The sequence below is a fragment of the Gymnoscopelus braueri genome (genome assembly GCF_963280865.1).
Source record: "Gymnoscopelus braueri genome assembly, chromosome: 5".
Classification (NCBI taxonomy): Eukaryota; Metazoa; Chordata; class Actinopteri; order Myctophiformes; family Myctophidae; genus Gymnoscopelus; species Gymnoscopelus braueri.
In genome coordinates, this window is record NC_137606.1 from 29,180,662 (window position 1) to 29,196,881 (window position 16,220).

The 16,220-nt window shown below is 42.1% G+C and overlaps 1 protein-coding gene across 1 annotated transcript in view; it reads left to right on the forward strand.

The window, feature by feature from the left end:
• Positions 1-16,220, forward strand: part of nxn (nucleoredoxin) — a 67,201-nt gene that overhangs the window by 38,479 nt on the left and 12,502 nt on the right. Inside the window, exons 2-3 of the mRNA XM_080428775.1 lie at positions 10,877-10,994; positions 14,348-14,481. Coding sequence (XP_080284901.1) covers positions 10,877-10,994; positions 14,348-14,481 — 252 coding nt within the window. The remainder of the gene's footprint in view (positions 1-10,876; positions 10,995-14,347; positions 14,482-16,220) is intronic.

Sequence of the window (16,220 nt, forward strand, 5' to 3'; positions counted from 1 at the left end):
GAGGTGTGGCTGAGTGTATTAGTGCGTATGTGAGGAACTGGACTCCTGTGATGCCTGGAATGGAAGGCAGTTCCAGACCGTGTCATTCTGAGACTAAAGTTTAATTTATTTTATACTCTGGGTTGTTCACTTATTTTAAGTGATCTTCAAGCTTGACAATTCGTGAAAGTATAAATTGGGCTTTACAAAGGGCCCTGCTGGCTATGGGAGACTATATACAGTAGTGTCCTAGGCAATACACAAAGTATAGCCTATATCTCCACATTATCAAGATTGTGATTTATTAAATTATTCAGGACTTAGCCTGTGACATTTAAGGGAATCTGCTAGGCTAATGGTTTAGTGGCTTTACTATAAAATGCCCAGTTTGCAAAATGTAGCCTGTGTGTGCAGTCTGACATTACCATAATGAAGATTCATTAGTGTTAAGTTCTGTTTTTTGGGGGGCTTTTTTACATGCCGGTCTCTAGATGTTTTTTTCTTTTTCCTGATCATCCACTTTGAAAAGCATTAACGATGCTTTTCTGAAGTGCTTTCTTTTCTCTCTATAAATATTAATGTGGCGTTGAGGTGGGATCACAGAGTAGAGCGGGATCTACGGCTGACTTCCCAGCATGAGGGAGGGGTGGGAGTTAAGGGTCAAATAGAGGTCACAACAGGGAAGGGACCGTCTAAACTTCAGGAAACAAGCAGATGCCTAGAGGCCATACGTATACTGTAGAACTTTGTTGCTTATTTATGTACACTTACAGACTGATGTGCTAAATTTAGCTTATTGGACAGTATATCTAAGGAACACAGTGCAAGGTCTGTTGAATGGCTTATTTCAATGTATGTTTTGCAATAGGATATTGGCCATTTTTACTTGTCTGAGTTTCCTAAATATGGAAGTATTAGAGGTGAAATACTTGCAACGTCTTAATGCGATCTGTACAAGATGAGTAGGGGTGTAGTTTTTGGACCATTCTGAGAACATTCTGAGTTCATGAGCTTTTATATGCCATGGTACATTCCATACTGTACCGGATACAATTGGTGCATGAAAGAGTCTGTTAATTATTGCAAACACCAAAATGCATTTGAAGTGCATGCAGTCAAAAGGACAGTTACTACTTAAGCCCTGTTTTATACTTGGTTGTATGATATTGTCCTGCAAAAGAATAGCTAAAATTGCCAATGTACAAGCTCATGATGCAACGCCTTGTGAGTTTGTAGATCAGCTAAGTTTTTGTCAATTTGTGTACATTTTCACCTAATGATAAGCCCAAAATGGGGACGCCAGGTGGATGGTGGCTGAGATGACCATTCGACAGAGTGCTGGTTGGTCCTGAGCCATACCTGTCTCTGTATCCTCCCCATCTCTGTTAGACTGAGCAGGCCTCAACTTGATCAAATGCAGGAGGAGGATGGCACAGGGTGTTTATGTGATGATGGGAGTGAGTTCAGACATGATTACTGTTGTCTGTCTAGTCATCAGTGCTAAGGCTAATCATTATTTCTCACTTGGATTTCTTTTACTGAACTTCCAGCTGATCCGTCTTATCTATGTAATGATTTACCCATGTTGTGTGGGTAAAGATATATTTACCTTTCTTCACATAGCCAGGTTCGAACATTTGTTCACGCTATGTTTTCTGTTGATAGCCAAGTGTATTAACGTACTAGACACAACACAGTCTCAGAGAGAGAGAAAGGGAGATGAGGAGCAAGAGCAGAAAAGAGAGAGGGAGGGGGCAAGAGAGAGCGGAGGGTTGCAACCACCCTGTGGGGGCAGGGAGGCAAATAGGGTCGTTCTAAACACCACTGGGACTGAAGAATGCACCCCCTGCTGTAATGACCTTTGGCCTTGCAGAATGTAGGCCTCAGGGGTGACCCATGCCTGTGGGGAGACAATGCAGCAGATACCTATTGAGCCCTGGCTTTTTACTCCTTTACAAACGCCCGCTTTTACACTGCATTCTCCACTAAATAAAAACTTGCACGCTGGAGTCCGACTATAGAGAGTCCAAGTTTGGATTTAGAGCCTGCATTCAGAGAGTAGCTTTTGTGCCTCCATAGAAGGCTGGAGGCGACCCCTCGCCCCCCCCCCTCCCTTCTGGTTCTCTTGCACCATTTCGCGCCCCCTCATTCTTGGTTCTCTCTCTTTCTACCCTGCCATTCCCCCTAAGCCCTCTGACATTCTGGCACCTGTTTTCCACACAAAAACGTTAATTTATCACTGAATTATTAACTAAGAGCCCACAATGTGTCTGGCACTTGGTGACATGTCCTGACTTGTGGGGGGGGGGGTTGCCTTGGCAACGGGGCCTCCATTGAAGAAGCAATTTAGCTAGCCTATCAGTCTGCATGGAGGAGCCACCACTGAAATGGATTGGCCGATGAATATTTTACTCTATAAACGATAGCTTCGACATGATATATTTGAGAGACAGGGAACTGATGTGAAACCAGTTTTTAGCTTAGGCATCATAAAAGAGGTTGTATAGTGCCGGTTTCTGTAATGAGCTCAGTAGAGTGGAATGAGCGGCCTGCTGTGTTTACATCCAGATTTGGGGCATTTAGCGGACACAAAGAAGAGGCTTACAATAAGTACATGTGGTTGAATAAGAAAAAGAAAGAAACAAAATCTAGCACAGACAGAGTAACATTCCACCATAATCACTGGTAAACCAGTAATAAAAAAAAAACCAAATGGACAATAAAAAAAAAGAACAGGGGAAACTAGAAAAAGTGCTCCTCGGAGCACAGGTCTCCGCCAGGTCAGGTAGGTGTGGGCCAGCAATGTTCAGAATTTGCCAATCAGGATGGAATATAAAAAATCGGACGGAACCATCTTGATCACTTGACTATAGAGATAATGTGTACTGATTTGCATGATGTTTGGACAAAATGTGTAGGAGTAATATCAAAAATAAGAATCGGCCTCCTGGTGGCGCTATAATAGGGCAATGTGAAAAGGGTGGCGTTTGTTCTTCAACGTAGTGCGAATGTGCATGCAAAGTTCCACCACAATCGGACGCTGCGTTCATGATTTGCGGCATTTTGTTCAAAACGGGCCACTCCTGCAAACTTTAGATGTGAATGTTAGCCAATCAGGATGGAATATGAAAAATCAAATAGATCCATCTTGATCACATGACTATAGAGATCATGTGTACCGATTTGCGTGAAATTTGGATAAAATATGAAAGCTTAATCTCAAAATATGTGTTTTACATAAGTCTGGGTCCTGGTGGCGCTATAAAAGGCTAATGTGAAAAATGCAGGGCAGATTTTCCTTGGCCTTTTAGGGAGTATGCGTGCAAAGTTTCACGCAGATCGGTGTAGTTACAGTTAAAAATGCAAATTGGCCTTTTATAGCGCCACCATGAGGCTGAATTGAAAACGTTCAGGTGGCATTTGTTCCTCGGCATAGTGGGAATGTGCGTGTGAAATTTCACGGAAATCGCAAGCTGCGTTCATGATTTGAGGCATTTAGTTCAAAATGGACCAAAACTGCAAACTTTGGAAGGCAACTGTAGCCAATGAAGATAGAATATGGAAAATCTGACAGATCCGTGTTGATGACATGACTATAGAGATACTGTGTACTGATTTGCGTGATGTTTGGATAAAATCTGTAGGAGTGATATGAAATAATGGGTTTTGCACAAATCGGCCTCCTGGTGGCGCTATAACAGGTCCATGTAAAAAATTTGGGGCAGAGGTTCTGAATTGGCATCCAGGGAGTGTGTGTGCACAGTTTTGCAGCGACCGGGCCAACGGTGCCAGAGATTAGCTGTTCACAGACAGATGGACGGACGGACACACGGACACACAAACGGACACACGGACAGGGGGTAAAACATACTCTCTCGCCATGCCTTTCGGCCTGGCGGAGACAACTATGAGCATAGCCAAGTGATGACAGAAATCCAGGGCTGAAGAAGAGGAGTGACTCTGCAGTTCTCAGTGTGGTGGAGAGATTATTCTGCTAGAGGAACGCAGAAAGTTTAGGAGACTTGACCTGTTCATTGGCCAGTTTTCCAGCAGATATGGAAGAGCTAAGAGTCCATGGTTTAATCTGGGACGGGGTTACTGTGAGCTGAAGGGAGCAGGGGCAAGAGGTAACATGTGAGACAATGCCAAAGGGGAGTTGTAGTTGTATTGTGATATGTAGAGGAGAAAATATGAGCTGTAGCCGGAGAACGAGGCATGTCTGCTTTCTTCTCGGCGGCCAAAAACATGGATCCATCCAAAAATCATGTTTAATGCAATCATAAACTACACCATTATAAACACAGAATATGACTTCATTGCAGTTTTTGATGGGGGACATTTTAATCGTCATCTTCAGTTTGATTCCTGTTCTATCTACATCATCTTCATGGGAATAATATTTATCGAAGTTATTTGAGCATTAGACTCCTGATGAAAAAGAAAAATGTCTTGGAGCCTTTTTTTGCCCAAAACAGGAATCGGATGAAGTCTCCTCTCTCTTGGCCTTCCAAAATAAACCTTATAGAGCCATAGATCACACTGCCTCTGTTAACAAAAGACCTAATAAAAGACAAATGGCTTTAACTAGGCATGTCTTTGGGGTGGGGGGGGGGGGGGGCGGGGGTAGTAGGCCTGTCACACGATTATTACATAATCCCCTGATCTCAGTTGTTTTAGATAATCTCTATTATTTTTGCATAATAGTTGGAATGATTTCCTTTCATCTGTATAAATTCATCTGTTGAAAAATTTATACATTTTCAAAAATAGTGAAAATAGTAGATCTACAAGCCCTGCTATTTGCACATTTTTTTATTTTTAGTATAGAATTATAAGGTATAATGTACTTATGGCCTGTTTTGGCCATAGTACATTATTTATTTTGATTATTGGTGTCGGTCATTGTCAGTAATTTTTTGGACCTGTGCAATGTTTGTTTAGAAAGCCTAAAAAGGCAAATAGAAATGAAATTGTATATATATATATATATATATTTATATATATATATAATGGCCAATGCTTAAAACACAATTCAATCATTAATCGCAATTGTTTGTATGCAAATTAATCGTCCACTAAAATGTCACTATCGTGACAGCTCTAGCTAGTACACACAGGCAGGCAGGCAGGCAGGCAGGCAGGCAGGCAGACAGGCAGAAAGACAAACTCAATGGCTTATAGAAGATATAACAGAAAAGAACAGACACCTCATGTGGTCCATGATAAATGGCTTCAGCCTAAATGTATTGACCCAGTTTCAGTGATCATGTGACCATTGTAGATGATAAAGGACATGGTCTCCTTGCCTTTGCGGTCTCAGAATGTAATGATGTTTTTGCCCCTCTTCTAAAGCATGTGCCTCAGTTTGAACGGTAAAATCTGATCAAATCAAACAGTGACATGACTTTATCTTCCTGTGCCTATTGCTCAATGCACACTGATTTGATGGGCAGGCACACAGCAAAGACTTCTAACAGCGCCGTGACTGTAAATCCCTTTTCTGCATGAATGGGAAGACTCTGAGGAGAACAGTTTTGTTTTGTAAAGACAGGCACTGGGAATTCCCCCAGTGGACATAATTAAATTGTCTATAAAATACAGAACTACAGTAGCTTGTTTAGCAGGAATTTTGTTGCAGTATGCCCACAATTACCCATAAATAAAGTAGACAAATGGCATTGTTATTGAGCTTAATACAATTTAGCCCCAACATAGGATAGCCTATGATTATCCTACATGTTCTACTGAAAGATAAGTAACTATATCTCTTCCTCTGATACAACCGGGAGGTGCCCTCTTTTGTATTGGACTGTCGTAATAGGGCAGCGGTGTCCACATGTGTATGGTACAGTAGATGCTTCAGGTCCAGCCCAGTGAAAGCTGATCTGTGTGAGGATACGGCTAGAACAATGATAGGTGAATGGAGCATGTTGACTGGAGGAATTCCCTCCACTCTAGTTCTCTCAACAGAGTTAAGTGACTCTCACTCAACCAGCCTCCGCAAGATCCGTTGGTTACTGAGAGAGGCCACATTTCACACTACAGCGGGCTGCTTCCCTCTCGCCTTGCCTCTGGAAAAGGGAACCGCAACCATGCGTGATCCAATCAGTATGATGAGCGCTAGGCATGGTGCAAGGCTAGCGGCTGCGTTGCTGGGAGAGCAAATGGATTGTTAGTATGGATTTTCATATTTCCCCGGTGTCTTAACAGTTGGTGGGCTCTCTGTGGGGGTTATTAGGATGTTAAGCTATATGCTAGTTATACAGTGGATTAAGTGTGCTGTCTGTTGATGTTGATAATGAATAGAGGGGCTCTTGTGCATTGCAGCAAAGAGTTAATATATACACTCTTTTCCTATTCTGTTAGGTCATACATTCCTTTGACTTCAACAAACATCTGTCCTCGATGGGTAAAACATACAGTGCAGCACAAACCAATTCTTTGTTCAACTCAACTCGTACGATTGACCAGACCACAAAAATTTGACTATAGGACCATGTGAACTACGTTAAATATGCATCTCAGATGTGACAGGTTGATTTATGTGTGGTTCAGCAAGCATATCATGACATGTCATGTCTTCTTCTATATTGTCTATATGCTATAATACACAGCCTGTGGGTTTCCACAAAGAAGCAGTGTTTTGCTGTAACAGTCATAGTGATCTCTGTGGTATGAGTCTATGAGATACTCGTGTATTCACAATGATGACAATAGAGGAGGGAAGAGAGTACTGTAGGCTATACTGCTGTGTGAGATTACTAAAGTTCTCTAGAAGGAACAAATTAATCGATTGTCTCCAATGTTTTGCCAGTGTTAAGTTCCCTGTTTGCTAAACTTTGACCAATTTCAACCTTACATCCCTGCCCACACCAACATGAGATATGGCCAATTATGTAATTTTGACCTTAGACCTTGATGGTGACTTACTGACCTTGACCGAAAAGCTAATCATCTCTTCGAGCCGGTCTGCTGATCAAGTGTCATGGAAATCGATCCATCCATGTCACCTTGACCTTTACTTTGACCTGTTATACAGAAAATTATATTATCTCTACAGGGTATAGAATTCTCAAGTTATTTAATTGACAGTCAGAAACACAGACGTATTGTATCCTGCCTTGTAGGGGTAAAAAGCTCTCTTCATGCATGAAAAGGTCTTGGGTTTTATAACTGAATGCAGCTCAGACAGCTAGCCAGCTGCAGGAATGTTACTGAAAACCCACCAGGTAAGCTCACAGTGTCTTTAGTGTGAATATATTGCATGGCCACCTATTCAGAATTAGAATCCTCAGCCATGGAGCCTGAATTAGTTTGAATTCTGCAAGTAAATAAATGTGGGTAAAGTAACTCTTGTAAACATCAGACCAGTCATCTGCCATGAAATCATAACAGTCGTTATAGCTGTGGCACGCGCTCCAGGCAAATCTACACCAAGAGTCATCAAGCAACTGACGGTACTGCTTGCCAGCCCAGCTCAGGCAGACATAATTCAGGGACACATTATACTAGAGGTAGTGAAAGGAGATGGATTTGTTTCTGCCTCAGCATTTGCCACACCGATTACTCTTTCAGCAGCCTTCTTCATTACACAAGCTCAGAACCCTAATGGTGCACACTGTAAAATCCTCTGTACAAATTTAACCCTTAACCACTTTGAATTGTCAAAAATAGCAGATCTACAAGTTCACATTGCATTGCATCAGATCGGCTATTCTTGCTACTTTTGCTATTTTTCTGCAACACCGTCGCACAACAAAGTATGAAATAAGTGGTTCAATTATTGATGCCGTATTTTTGTAGGCCATCCCGGCCGTTATGCCATGTGTTCCTGATCTTTGCATCAGGTTTAGGAGAAAGTAAGACAATAAGCTGGTTTTAAACGAATAGATGTCTTCTCTTTAGTTTGATTGTGTGTATGTTATCGTACCACTACCTTGCCAATCCTGTTTTAATTTTACAATCATATGAGCACTGCTCATATGCCCAGATGCCTCTGGGGCTTGACATGAGAACTAGTTCTTTAGATTTCTCTGCAAGTGCAGAACCAGTCCTTCTACCGTTATGTTTTTGCACTCTCAACTCCCCTTGGACGAGTCAACAATCCTACTCACCTTCCCAGTACCTTTAGTAAAGCCTTCATGTTGGATGACATCAGGCAGCCAAATGAAATGGCTACACTACTGAGATGCACTGTAGTGCGGGGCACATTAGTTGATGCAGACAGTCACAGCTAATGCCCCTAACCCCATCAATTTGCAAGCAGTGATTGACTTTCCAGAGGCCTTGGAGAGCATTGGAGTGCATGGTAGAACTGTTGACTGTGGCAGCGGGGCTGAAGCTTGCGTTTGAGGGACTTCCAGACCAACATAGTCGAGAGGCTCCGGTTTGTCTTCTCCATGGGACAGACCGTCTGACCTCTGCAGCCAGAGAGGGCCTGTGGTTGACCCTGTTGATGTCCCACAAGTCATCATTAACTACGCTGTAGAGGGAACACTTATCCCACTATGTGAAACATATGTGTAACCTTCTACCCCTCGGATTCAGTCGGTGCATCAGAATCTTAAAGCCCGGCTCCTGAAGTGAAGTCATTGTTTTCGTTTAAAAGAGCAGCAAAACGTTCTCTTCGGCCCGGAAGCTGAAAGGTAACTGAACCCACTCCAGGCTTGGTCCACCGAGCCCCCATGGGTAGCAGATCTCACTTCATTTGTCTCACAACCTCTTGGAAGAACTACTACTCTGTTCTCACAGCCTAAATCATAATGCCATATATACTGTAGTGCACTGGTATACATTCCTAATTCCTGCACCAGATGGGCAGAAGAAGTGAATAATAAAGTGCCCCTCTTCCATTATCAACTGCTGTTGAATTGCCCTTAAGAAAGATGTAGAGCAACAACTACAAGACCATATGTTCTGAGTTGTTGCTGGTATTGTAAAGCAGCAACCTTGCGTAATGCTTCCAATCATGATGCTCTTCAGGAACATAGTTGTTTTGCTTTTCACCATTGGCGGGTTCTTCTTAGTAGCTCCATATGATATGGAAAGTGAGTTTCAGATATGAAATGCTTCATCTGTCCTTTGATGCTGACGACTACACACTGAGCATGCTCTCTATTTATAGTGTCACTCCCGTGTACAGTTCTGCGGTTGTAAAGAGTGTTCTACATTTTACGAGGCTGTATTCATATCGTTCCGTTGTACAGGAGATGCTATAATTAGATTTATGGCTGTTGGTCCCTCATAAACGCCTGTCAAAGCGTATCACACATTCCAACATGCCTCAATAATTCATTCTGCTATTCACACGGGAAGGATGAAGCAAAAATGCTGCCTGTGGTGGCAGCCTCTTGCAGTATACTGCAAGAGGATTTGTCAAGTGTGGATGTTTAGGTTGCATTTTTCCCCATTTGCTCTTATTCATGACACAGCAGGGGGCAAAGTGCCCCTCTTGAATGTTGCACCAAGACCAGCCTCTTTAAAGTTACATCAGCCCTGCAGCGCTAGGCTTGGTGCCCTCAGCTAATTCATAGCAGGGCCTCTATACTCTGCTGTTTTATTCAGCCTGTACAATTCCTAGTCCCTCTTGCACTTCAGAAAGAATCGCGGTTAACCCTTCAAATACATCCTGTGCACTCTTCAGGGTTGTCCGTTCTCTTTATTGTAACAAATGCTGAAGCATTGATGGTTCTTTATACTAATACTTGGAATTGATTGATTGAATACATAATTGACGATTTGTAAGAGTACATTTTTACTGGAACTGGGGGGGACGAGGTCAGAGGAACTCCCTCTGGTGGAGTAGCTATGAGCATCCTGCATGCTAACTCTGAGAATGTACTAATACAGCCAAATGGACCCGCATTTGGTTATATTTGTACACTCTCATTAGCACACAGGATACCGATACAGTGTAGCTCTGGAATTGAACAGAATAGAATAGACCATACATGGGCAACTGGCGGCCCGGGGGCCACATGCGGCCCCCACCTTCACTTAATGCGGCCGGCAGGTTAATATTCGGAATACTGATATATTATTGATTTCAGCTGTTACAATTCCAAACATGCAAACATGACCCGCTTTAATTACTGCAGTCTATATTAGTAGCTTAATGACTAGTATCAACATTCTATAGTTCCAATGTATTTATATTTAAGTTCATAAAGTTAAAGGAGAATTCCGGACATTTTAAGTGTTATCTTTGATGTCTCGTTACTCACCTACTGACGTTTCTCAACCTGGCAACACCGAGTTGCCAGGTTCTGGAAAGAAACAAGCATCCAGTGTTAAATCGTTCGCCATTAACGGTAGCCTCTCAGGAACTTTCAGCGCATGTTTGACTATCATGAGACTCTACAATGACTAGTAGTAGAGAAAAAAATAACTTTGCATCGGTTATAATAGACGAATTTCCCTAACCCACGCGCTCCCATTATGACAACGGAGGGGGTTTAAAAAATGACGACAGGGGAATCTCTGGAAAAAAAGAACGCCACTTTTTACGTCGGTAGGTGAGTAACGAGACATCAAAGATAACACTTAAAATGTCCGGAATTCTCCTTTAACATAAGTATATATAACTAAATGCATTTGAAATTCAATAAAAATGTTACTTTTCAGGATTTCAATTCAAAAGTAGCAAAAATAGCAGATCTACAAGCTCAAAACGCGTCGCAGCGCTATTTTTTATTTTATTTTTGCTACTTTTGTGTGACATAGAATGGCGAAGGACGGCAAAAAGGTTAAAATACAGCGATAAGAGGTTTCTGTACAGTATATGCAATGTGGCCCTCTGGAGTGAGTGTGGAAATATAGTGGCCCTCTCCATCATCAAAGTTGCATCACCCCTGGAATAGACCATCCCACTAACTCCCTCTCTCTTGCTCTCCTGCAGATGAAGCTATGGAACAAGTACAAAGTGACCAGTATCCCATCTCTGGTGTTTGTGGATGTGGCCACGGGGAAGGTGGTGTGTCGGAATGGTTTACTGGTCGTCAGAGATGACCCTAAAGGTGAGCTCAGCAGCAACTGCAGACTAGCACACGCCTAGCACACGCCTAGCGCACGTGCACACACACACACACACACACACACACACACACACACACACACACACACACACACACACACACACACACACACACACACACACACACATACCTTAACCCTTAACCTAACCTTAACCCAGCTGTAATTCCAACCAAACACTAAAAATAGCTGTTCACGGATCCCCTAGTGAGGCAAAGTGAATGCTCCCAGTCCCAAGTTGTCACTTTTCTTGGCTTTTGAGTCAATTGTATGCTCATACTCTTTCTTACAGTATACACATACTGTCCGGTTGCCCGACTGCCCGTAGCAAGTAAGTAAAACGTTGGGGCAAGTGGAGTTTGTTTTCAGGTTGCCCGACGGGCAAGTGCTTTTGAATGGGGAAGCAACTGTCTTTAGTTTGCTATAAACAGAACACAAGAGGTCTGTGGAATTTAAAATAAGAGAGCACAGTTGACCTAATATGCAGTTATTTTTTTTTAAGAGTTTTCAGATCTGCACTTGTAAGAAATATAAGTGTGAACCCATAGTCATATTGTATAGCTATTTGGCATAAATATTGAGGTAGGTCCATATCGCACAGCCCCAGTAAAAAATAAGTGTTCAAATGAAAGGTAATTCAAAATGTACCAATTTACTTTTCGGGCAAGTGGGCATGACATTTGGGCAAGTAGAACATGACCTGTACTTGCCTGATGGGCAAGTGTCTCTGAGACCTTAGTGTCAATCCCTGCTGTCTCTCTGTCATTGTATACACTTACATGTACTGTATTGTCTCTCTCTTACTGCCTTGTTCTCTGAGAAAGAACGATAGAGAAATTAAAGGTAGGGTAAGTGATTTACTTTGGTTAGAATAAGTGTTAAACAGCTCTATATTCTGATAGTACTCATTGCTATAGAGTGTTTGTTCAGTAAAAGGAGTCTCCCATGTCTCTCCAGCTCTTTATTAAACAGAAAATGCATTTTCAGTGCTCTCTCCTGATTGGCTTAAATTTTGTCACCTACCTGAAAATGTACTATATGTTTACTAAAGGAGAGACCCCTGTGACGGAACAAATGCTCTGTAGCAATGATTACTATTAGAATATAATACTTTAACCTTTTTAAAGGGACTACACCATGAATTTTTACTTTTCCTTCTTTTTTGTGTTTTTGGTCTCCCCTACCTCTCTTCTATCCCAAAAAATACCCCAGTTTGAACACTCGGCTTTCACAGCATCTCTGGGGGTTTCTGTAAATTTGTCTCAAAACAGACCAAACTGATTTTCACTCAGACGTGACATCACGTCTGGGACAATCCCTCCAGTTTTTTCAGTTAAAACAAAAGAAAGAAGAAGAAAGACTATCTATTTTTTTTATTCTTTTACTTTTTCCACATAACCAGGAGATAACATGCATACAAACTGGCTCAATAGCGCCCCGTGCCAAACAGGACAATGTGGTATTGCAGGTGAAAGTGCTTTATAAGCCAGAGAGAAGTTAGTTGGAATGAGTATATCTGAGGCTTGATTTAGGCTCAAACCTGTTGAAAAACGTTTGAGGGACAAAAACAATATGATATTAAATATTAAATATTTTGTTTAAATTCATGGTGTAGTCCCTTTAACCAAAAAAAAATAGATACCAAAAAATATCACTTACCCTACCTTTAAGGGACTCCAAAATCTCTGTGGTGGTATTGCAGTGCTGCATCATTCAACAGAGAATATATTTCACAATGCATTTCCCTCTGTGTTTGTGTGGATGCTACTGCACTGCTGTTATTGCATGCATATTATACAGTGCCCATGTCTGACTCCCACAGCTACAAACCTATAATTTCTTGTGCTTTAAAGTGGAGACAGCCAGTTAGCGAGAGCGGACTTGCATACCATTCTGGTAGAGAGAATGTCATCTGTGGCTAACGTATCCCAATATTTTTTACATCCTGCTCTTAAGACCCTGTTTTGCCAACATAAGAAAGCCTCATTAGTCATGTGAAGAGGGAGACAAGCATATCCCTGCTAGCAGAACCACAGAGTGGGAATGGATTTCACATGAGAGCTGTGACTTTTCACATGAGCTTTTCACATGAGCTCTGATATCCCAGTCCAAGTCTAACATAATATCCCAATGATTCATTAAATGTAGCCTTGATGTGGGTGCATTAATCTCCTCCATAAATAGCAAAAGGTGCGAGGTGACTGATTGTATTGCGAAGGAACAGAACGCTGTACTGTAGGCGGTGGTTCTCAAATGTCAAGGACCTCCAAATCAATATGTATTTTGCCGTGGACCCCCATCTGAAAGTATTTTTTAAACAAAGTGAAATATACCGGTAAACATTTTAACAACAAAAACTTTTAAACGAATTTTTTTTACTCAAATCTTTGCTTCTGGAAGTCCCTGGCACCAAATATATTTCAGATGGGGTGGTCTGCGGCAAAATACATAATCAATCTGGGGGTCCTTGAAAAGGTTTGAGAACCAGTGTCATAGATGAGTGGCATCACAGGCTGGCCACAGTTCCGAGATCCACATTGGCGCCACGCCATTACCATGTGGATCCCAAGATCCACATTATTCTGATGACACCCAGAAACAGAACCTGAGACAGTTTAGTTATGGTAGTACCGATGTGGTGACTGTAAATAAACAGCATCCATGTTTAAGTGAGTCTGTGATACAGTACAGTGGGGCTGGATGAGGTTCCAGGACATTCTCTCTTGTAGTGCGATGAGAGGCCTGATTTGACTCATGTAGTGCATTTTGCAACAATAAAAGCCCAAGGCAACCCAGTGAAGACGTGTCATTCCCGCCTAATGAAACCCTACAAAAAGGGAATTCACATAAAGAGGTCTTTATGAGCCAGTCATATGAGATTTTATTCATGACTACCCCTTTTTGGACCAAAATGCATTTTTGGAGCTTGACAGTAACAATGAAGGCACCTTGAAAAGGGAAGACGCTGGTGAAAGAAAGTAAGAGAGGAATGCATTTTCACTTAGGAAACATTGCTCACGGTCACCATTAAACCCACGTTTTACATCGGCTGTGCACCAGTGTGCGGTTGCAATTCCAAAAGCGGATGACACCAGCCATAGAAGAGCCTCTGAATGTAACGTCATGCATTATGTACAAACAAACATGATTTTATTCAAAGTCCAATAGCCGTGACAGAGACGATCTCCAGTTCTGAATAAGCATTTTGTTGATCAGAAAAAGCTTAACTCAAAAGTCCACTAATCTAACACATGGCTGTTTTTCTGTGCTTTTCTTCTCCTCATCTCCATCCTCCCTTTTTCAACGTCATCCTTCCCCCTTTGGGCGCTCTTGACAGGCCTGGAGTTCCCCTGGGGGCCAAAGCCATTTGCGGAGGTGGTGGCCGGCCCTCTGCTCAGGAACAACAGGCAGACAACAGACAGCAGCTCCCTGGAGGGTCACTATGTGGGCGTGTACTTTTCAGCACACTGGGTGAGTATGGGAAGGAGGGGAAGAGGGCAGGATAGGGGGGGGGTAGGCAAAAATGACCCTCCCTTTAACTTTGTAGACCTCCGCATATCCTGTGATGTAACCATTAGCTCTATCAAAACAAACCGAGGCCTCTGTGAGAGAGTGAGGGCAGTGCGGCAGGGCACAGCAGGAAAGGGCAAAATGGTCGGTGGAACTGATAAAAAAGGATGTGGGGCCCAGGGACAGTGGAAGGAGGAGAAGCCTCCATTGTGTTTCATGTGTACATTAACAGCGGTTAGTCATGCCGGTCTCTATTCTCATCACTACCTCTGGCCCTTGAAAGCTGACATCAGTCACCGCTCCCTGGCAGCATCAGGCTGCATTGTCTCTGCCTGTGCTGTGCCTGCTAATACAGTGCAAACTTGAGGTTGTGGCTCAGTGATGCATGAAAGGCTCAGTATATCGCTGGTGAGCTGTTCCTGATGAGATACAGCACAAGCTGCTGTTGCTGCCGCTGAAGCTTGCCACTCCAAACAGCAGCCAGAGCAGACTGCCGATAGAGACAACCCCTTCCTGAGCATGGCACACGGCGACAGCTCAGCCTCGAAATCTGTTTAAAATGTGGACAGATACCTAAAAAAAAGAAAGAAAAGTAGACAGCCTACATTTTATTTGCAGTATTTTTACAGCACATTCTCCCATGGTTATACCAGCATAAATCTATCCACTGTTGAGAGAATGTTACAAGCATGAAATACCAGCACCTGGCTTTGACAGCCACTTACACATAACCGTTGATATTTTTTTGCATGTTTTAGGTACCTAAAAAGAAAGGTCAGGATACCAAGAAGACCCTTGATAAATGTTACATTTAAATTTAACTCATTACAAGATTAAAAATCACACCCAGTGTGAAGTGGGCGGTGTGGTCACAGTGGTCATCACAGTGATGGAAGTTCACTTAAAGAAAAGTAATATTGTGGACCAACACCCCTAACTTAAAAAAAACATAAATGTGTTTTGTTTTTTTTAAACCATAAATGTGTTTTTTTTAAGTGCATAGTACTATTTATAGGGCTATGCACAATTGTCATGTTTCCCTAGCCAATCACAGTCCTGAATAGACTGTGATTGGCCAATCACGGTGCAGGGTTAGGGGGGTACACTGGTGGCCAATCACAGCGCAGGATTTGGTGTGCAAATATCCAAACCTCACATATAGGGGCGGTTTCACCGCCCAAAAAATAAGTTATGAAATATGAGCATTGCCGATTATCCCCCCAAAAAGCCTGGGTTACACTGACGTAGTTGCCAATCATTATTCTTGTATGTACTGCAATTAATACAATGCAGCACAACAAGTAGGCCATTAGAGCAAAACATGAATCAATTCATAGTGGTGAACTCGCACTATTTAACTAGAAATAACCGTTTGAAAAGACAAAAAAAGTATTATACATAAAATACTATATAAATTACAATAATTTGAAACAGCACCACTGTTGCCTGTACATTTTAATTGACATAAAAAGCATCAAATGGTAGAGTTCACAGAGCAACCCAGTGATCAATATAGGCCTACTGTGCTCTGATTTTTATATTTTCTAAATCAGGATTATTCTGACATACTTATTTTAAATCTTCCTGAATGGATGAACTGGAAATAATTAAATTACTAAGTGTCACAAGCCAGATCAAACCCTGGTGGGAAATTCTGGGAATTAATGTTGGCATCTGACAAATTACCACTCATTGTCCAA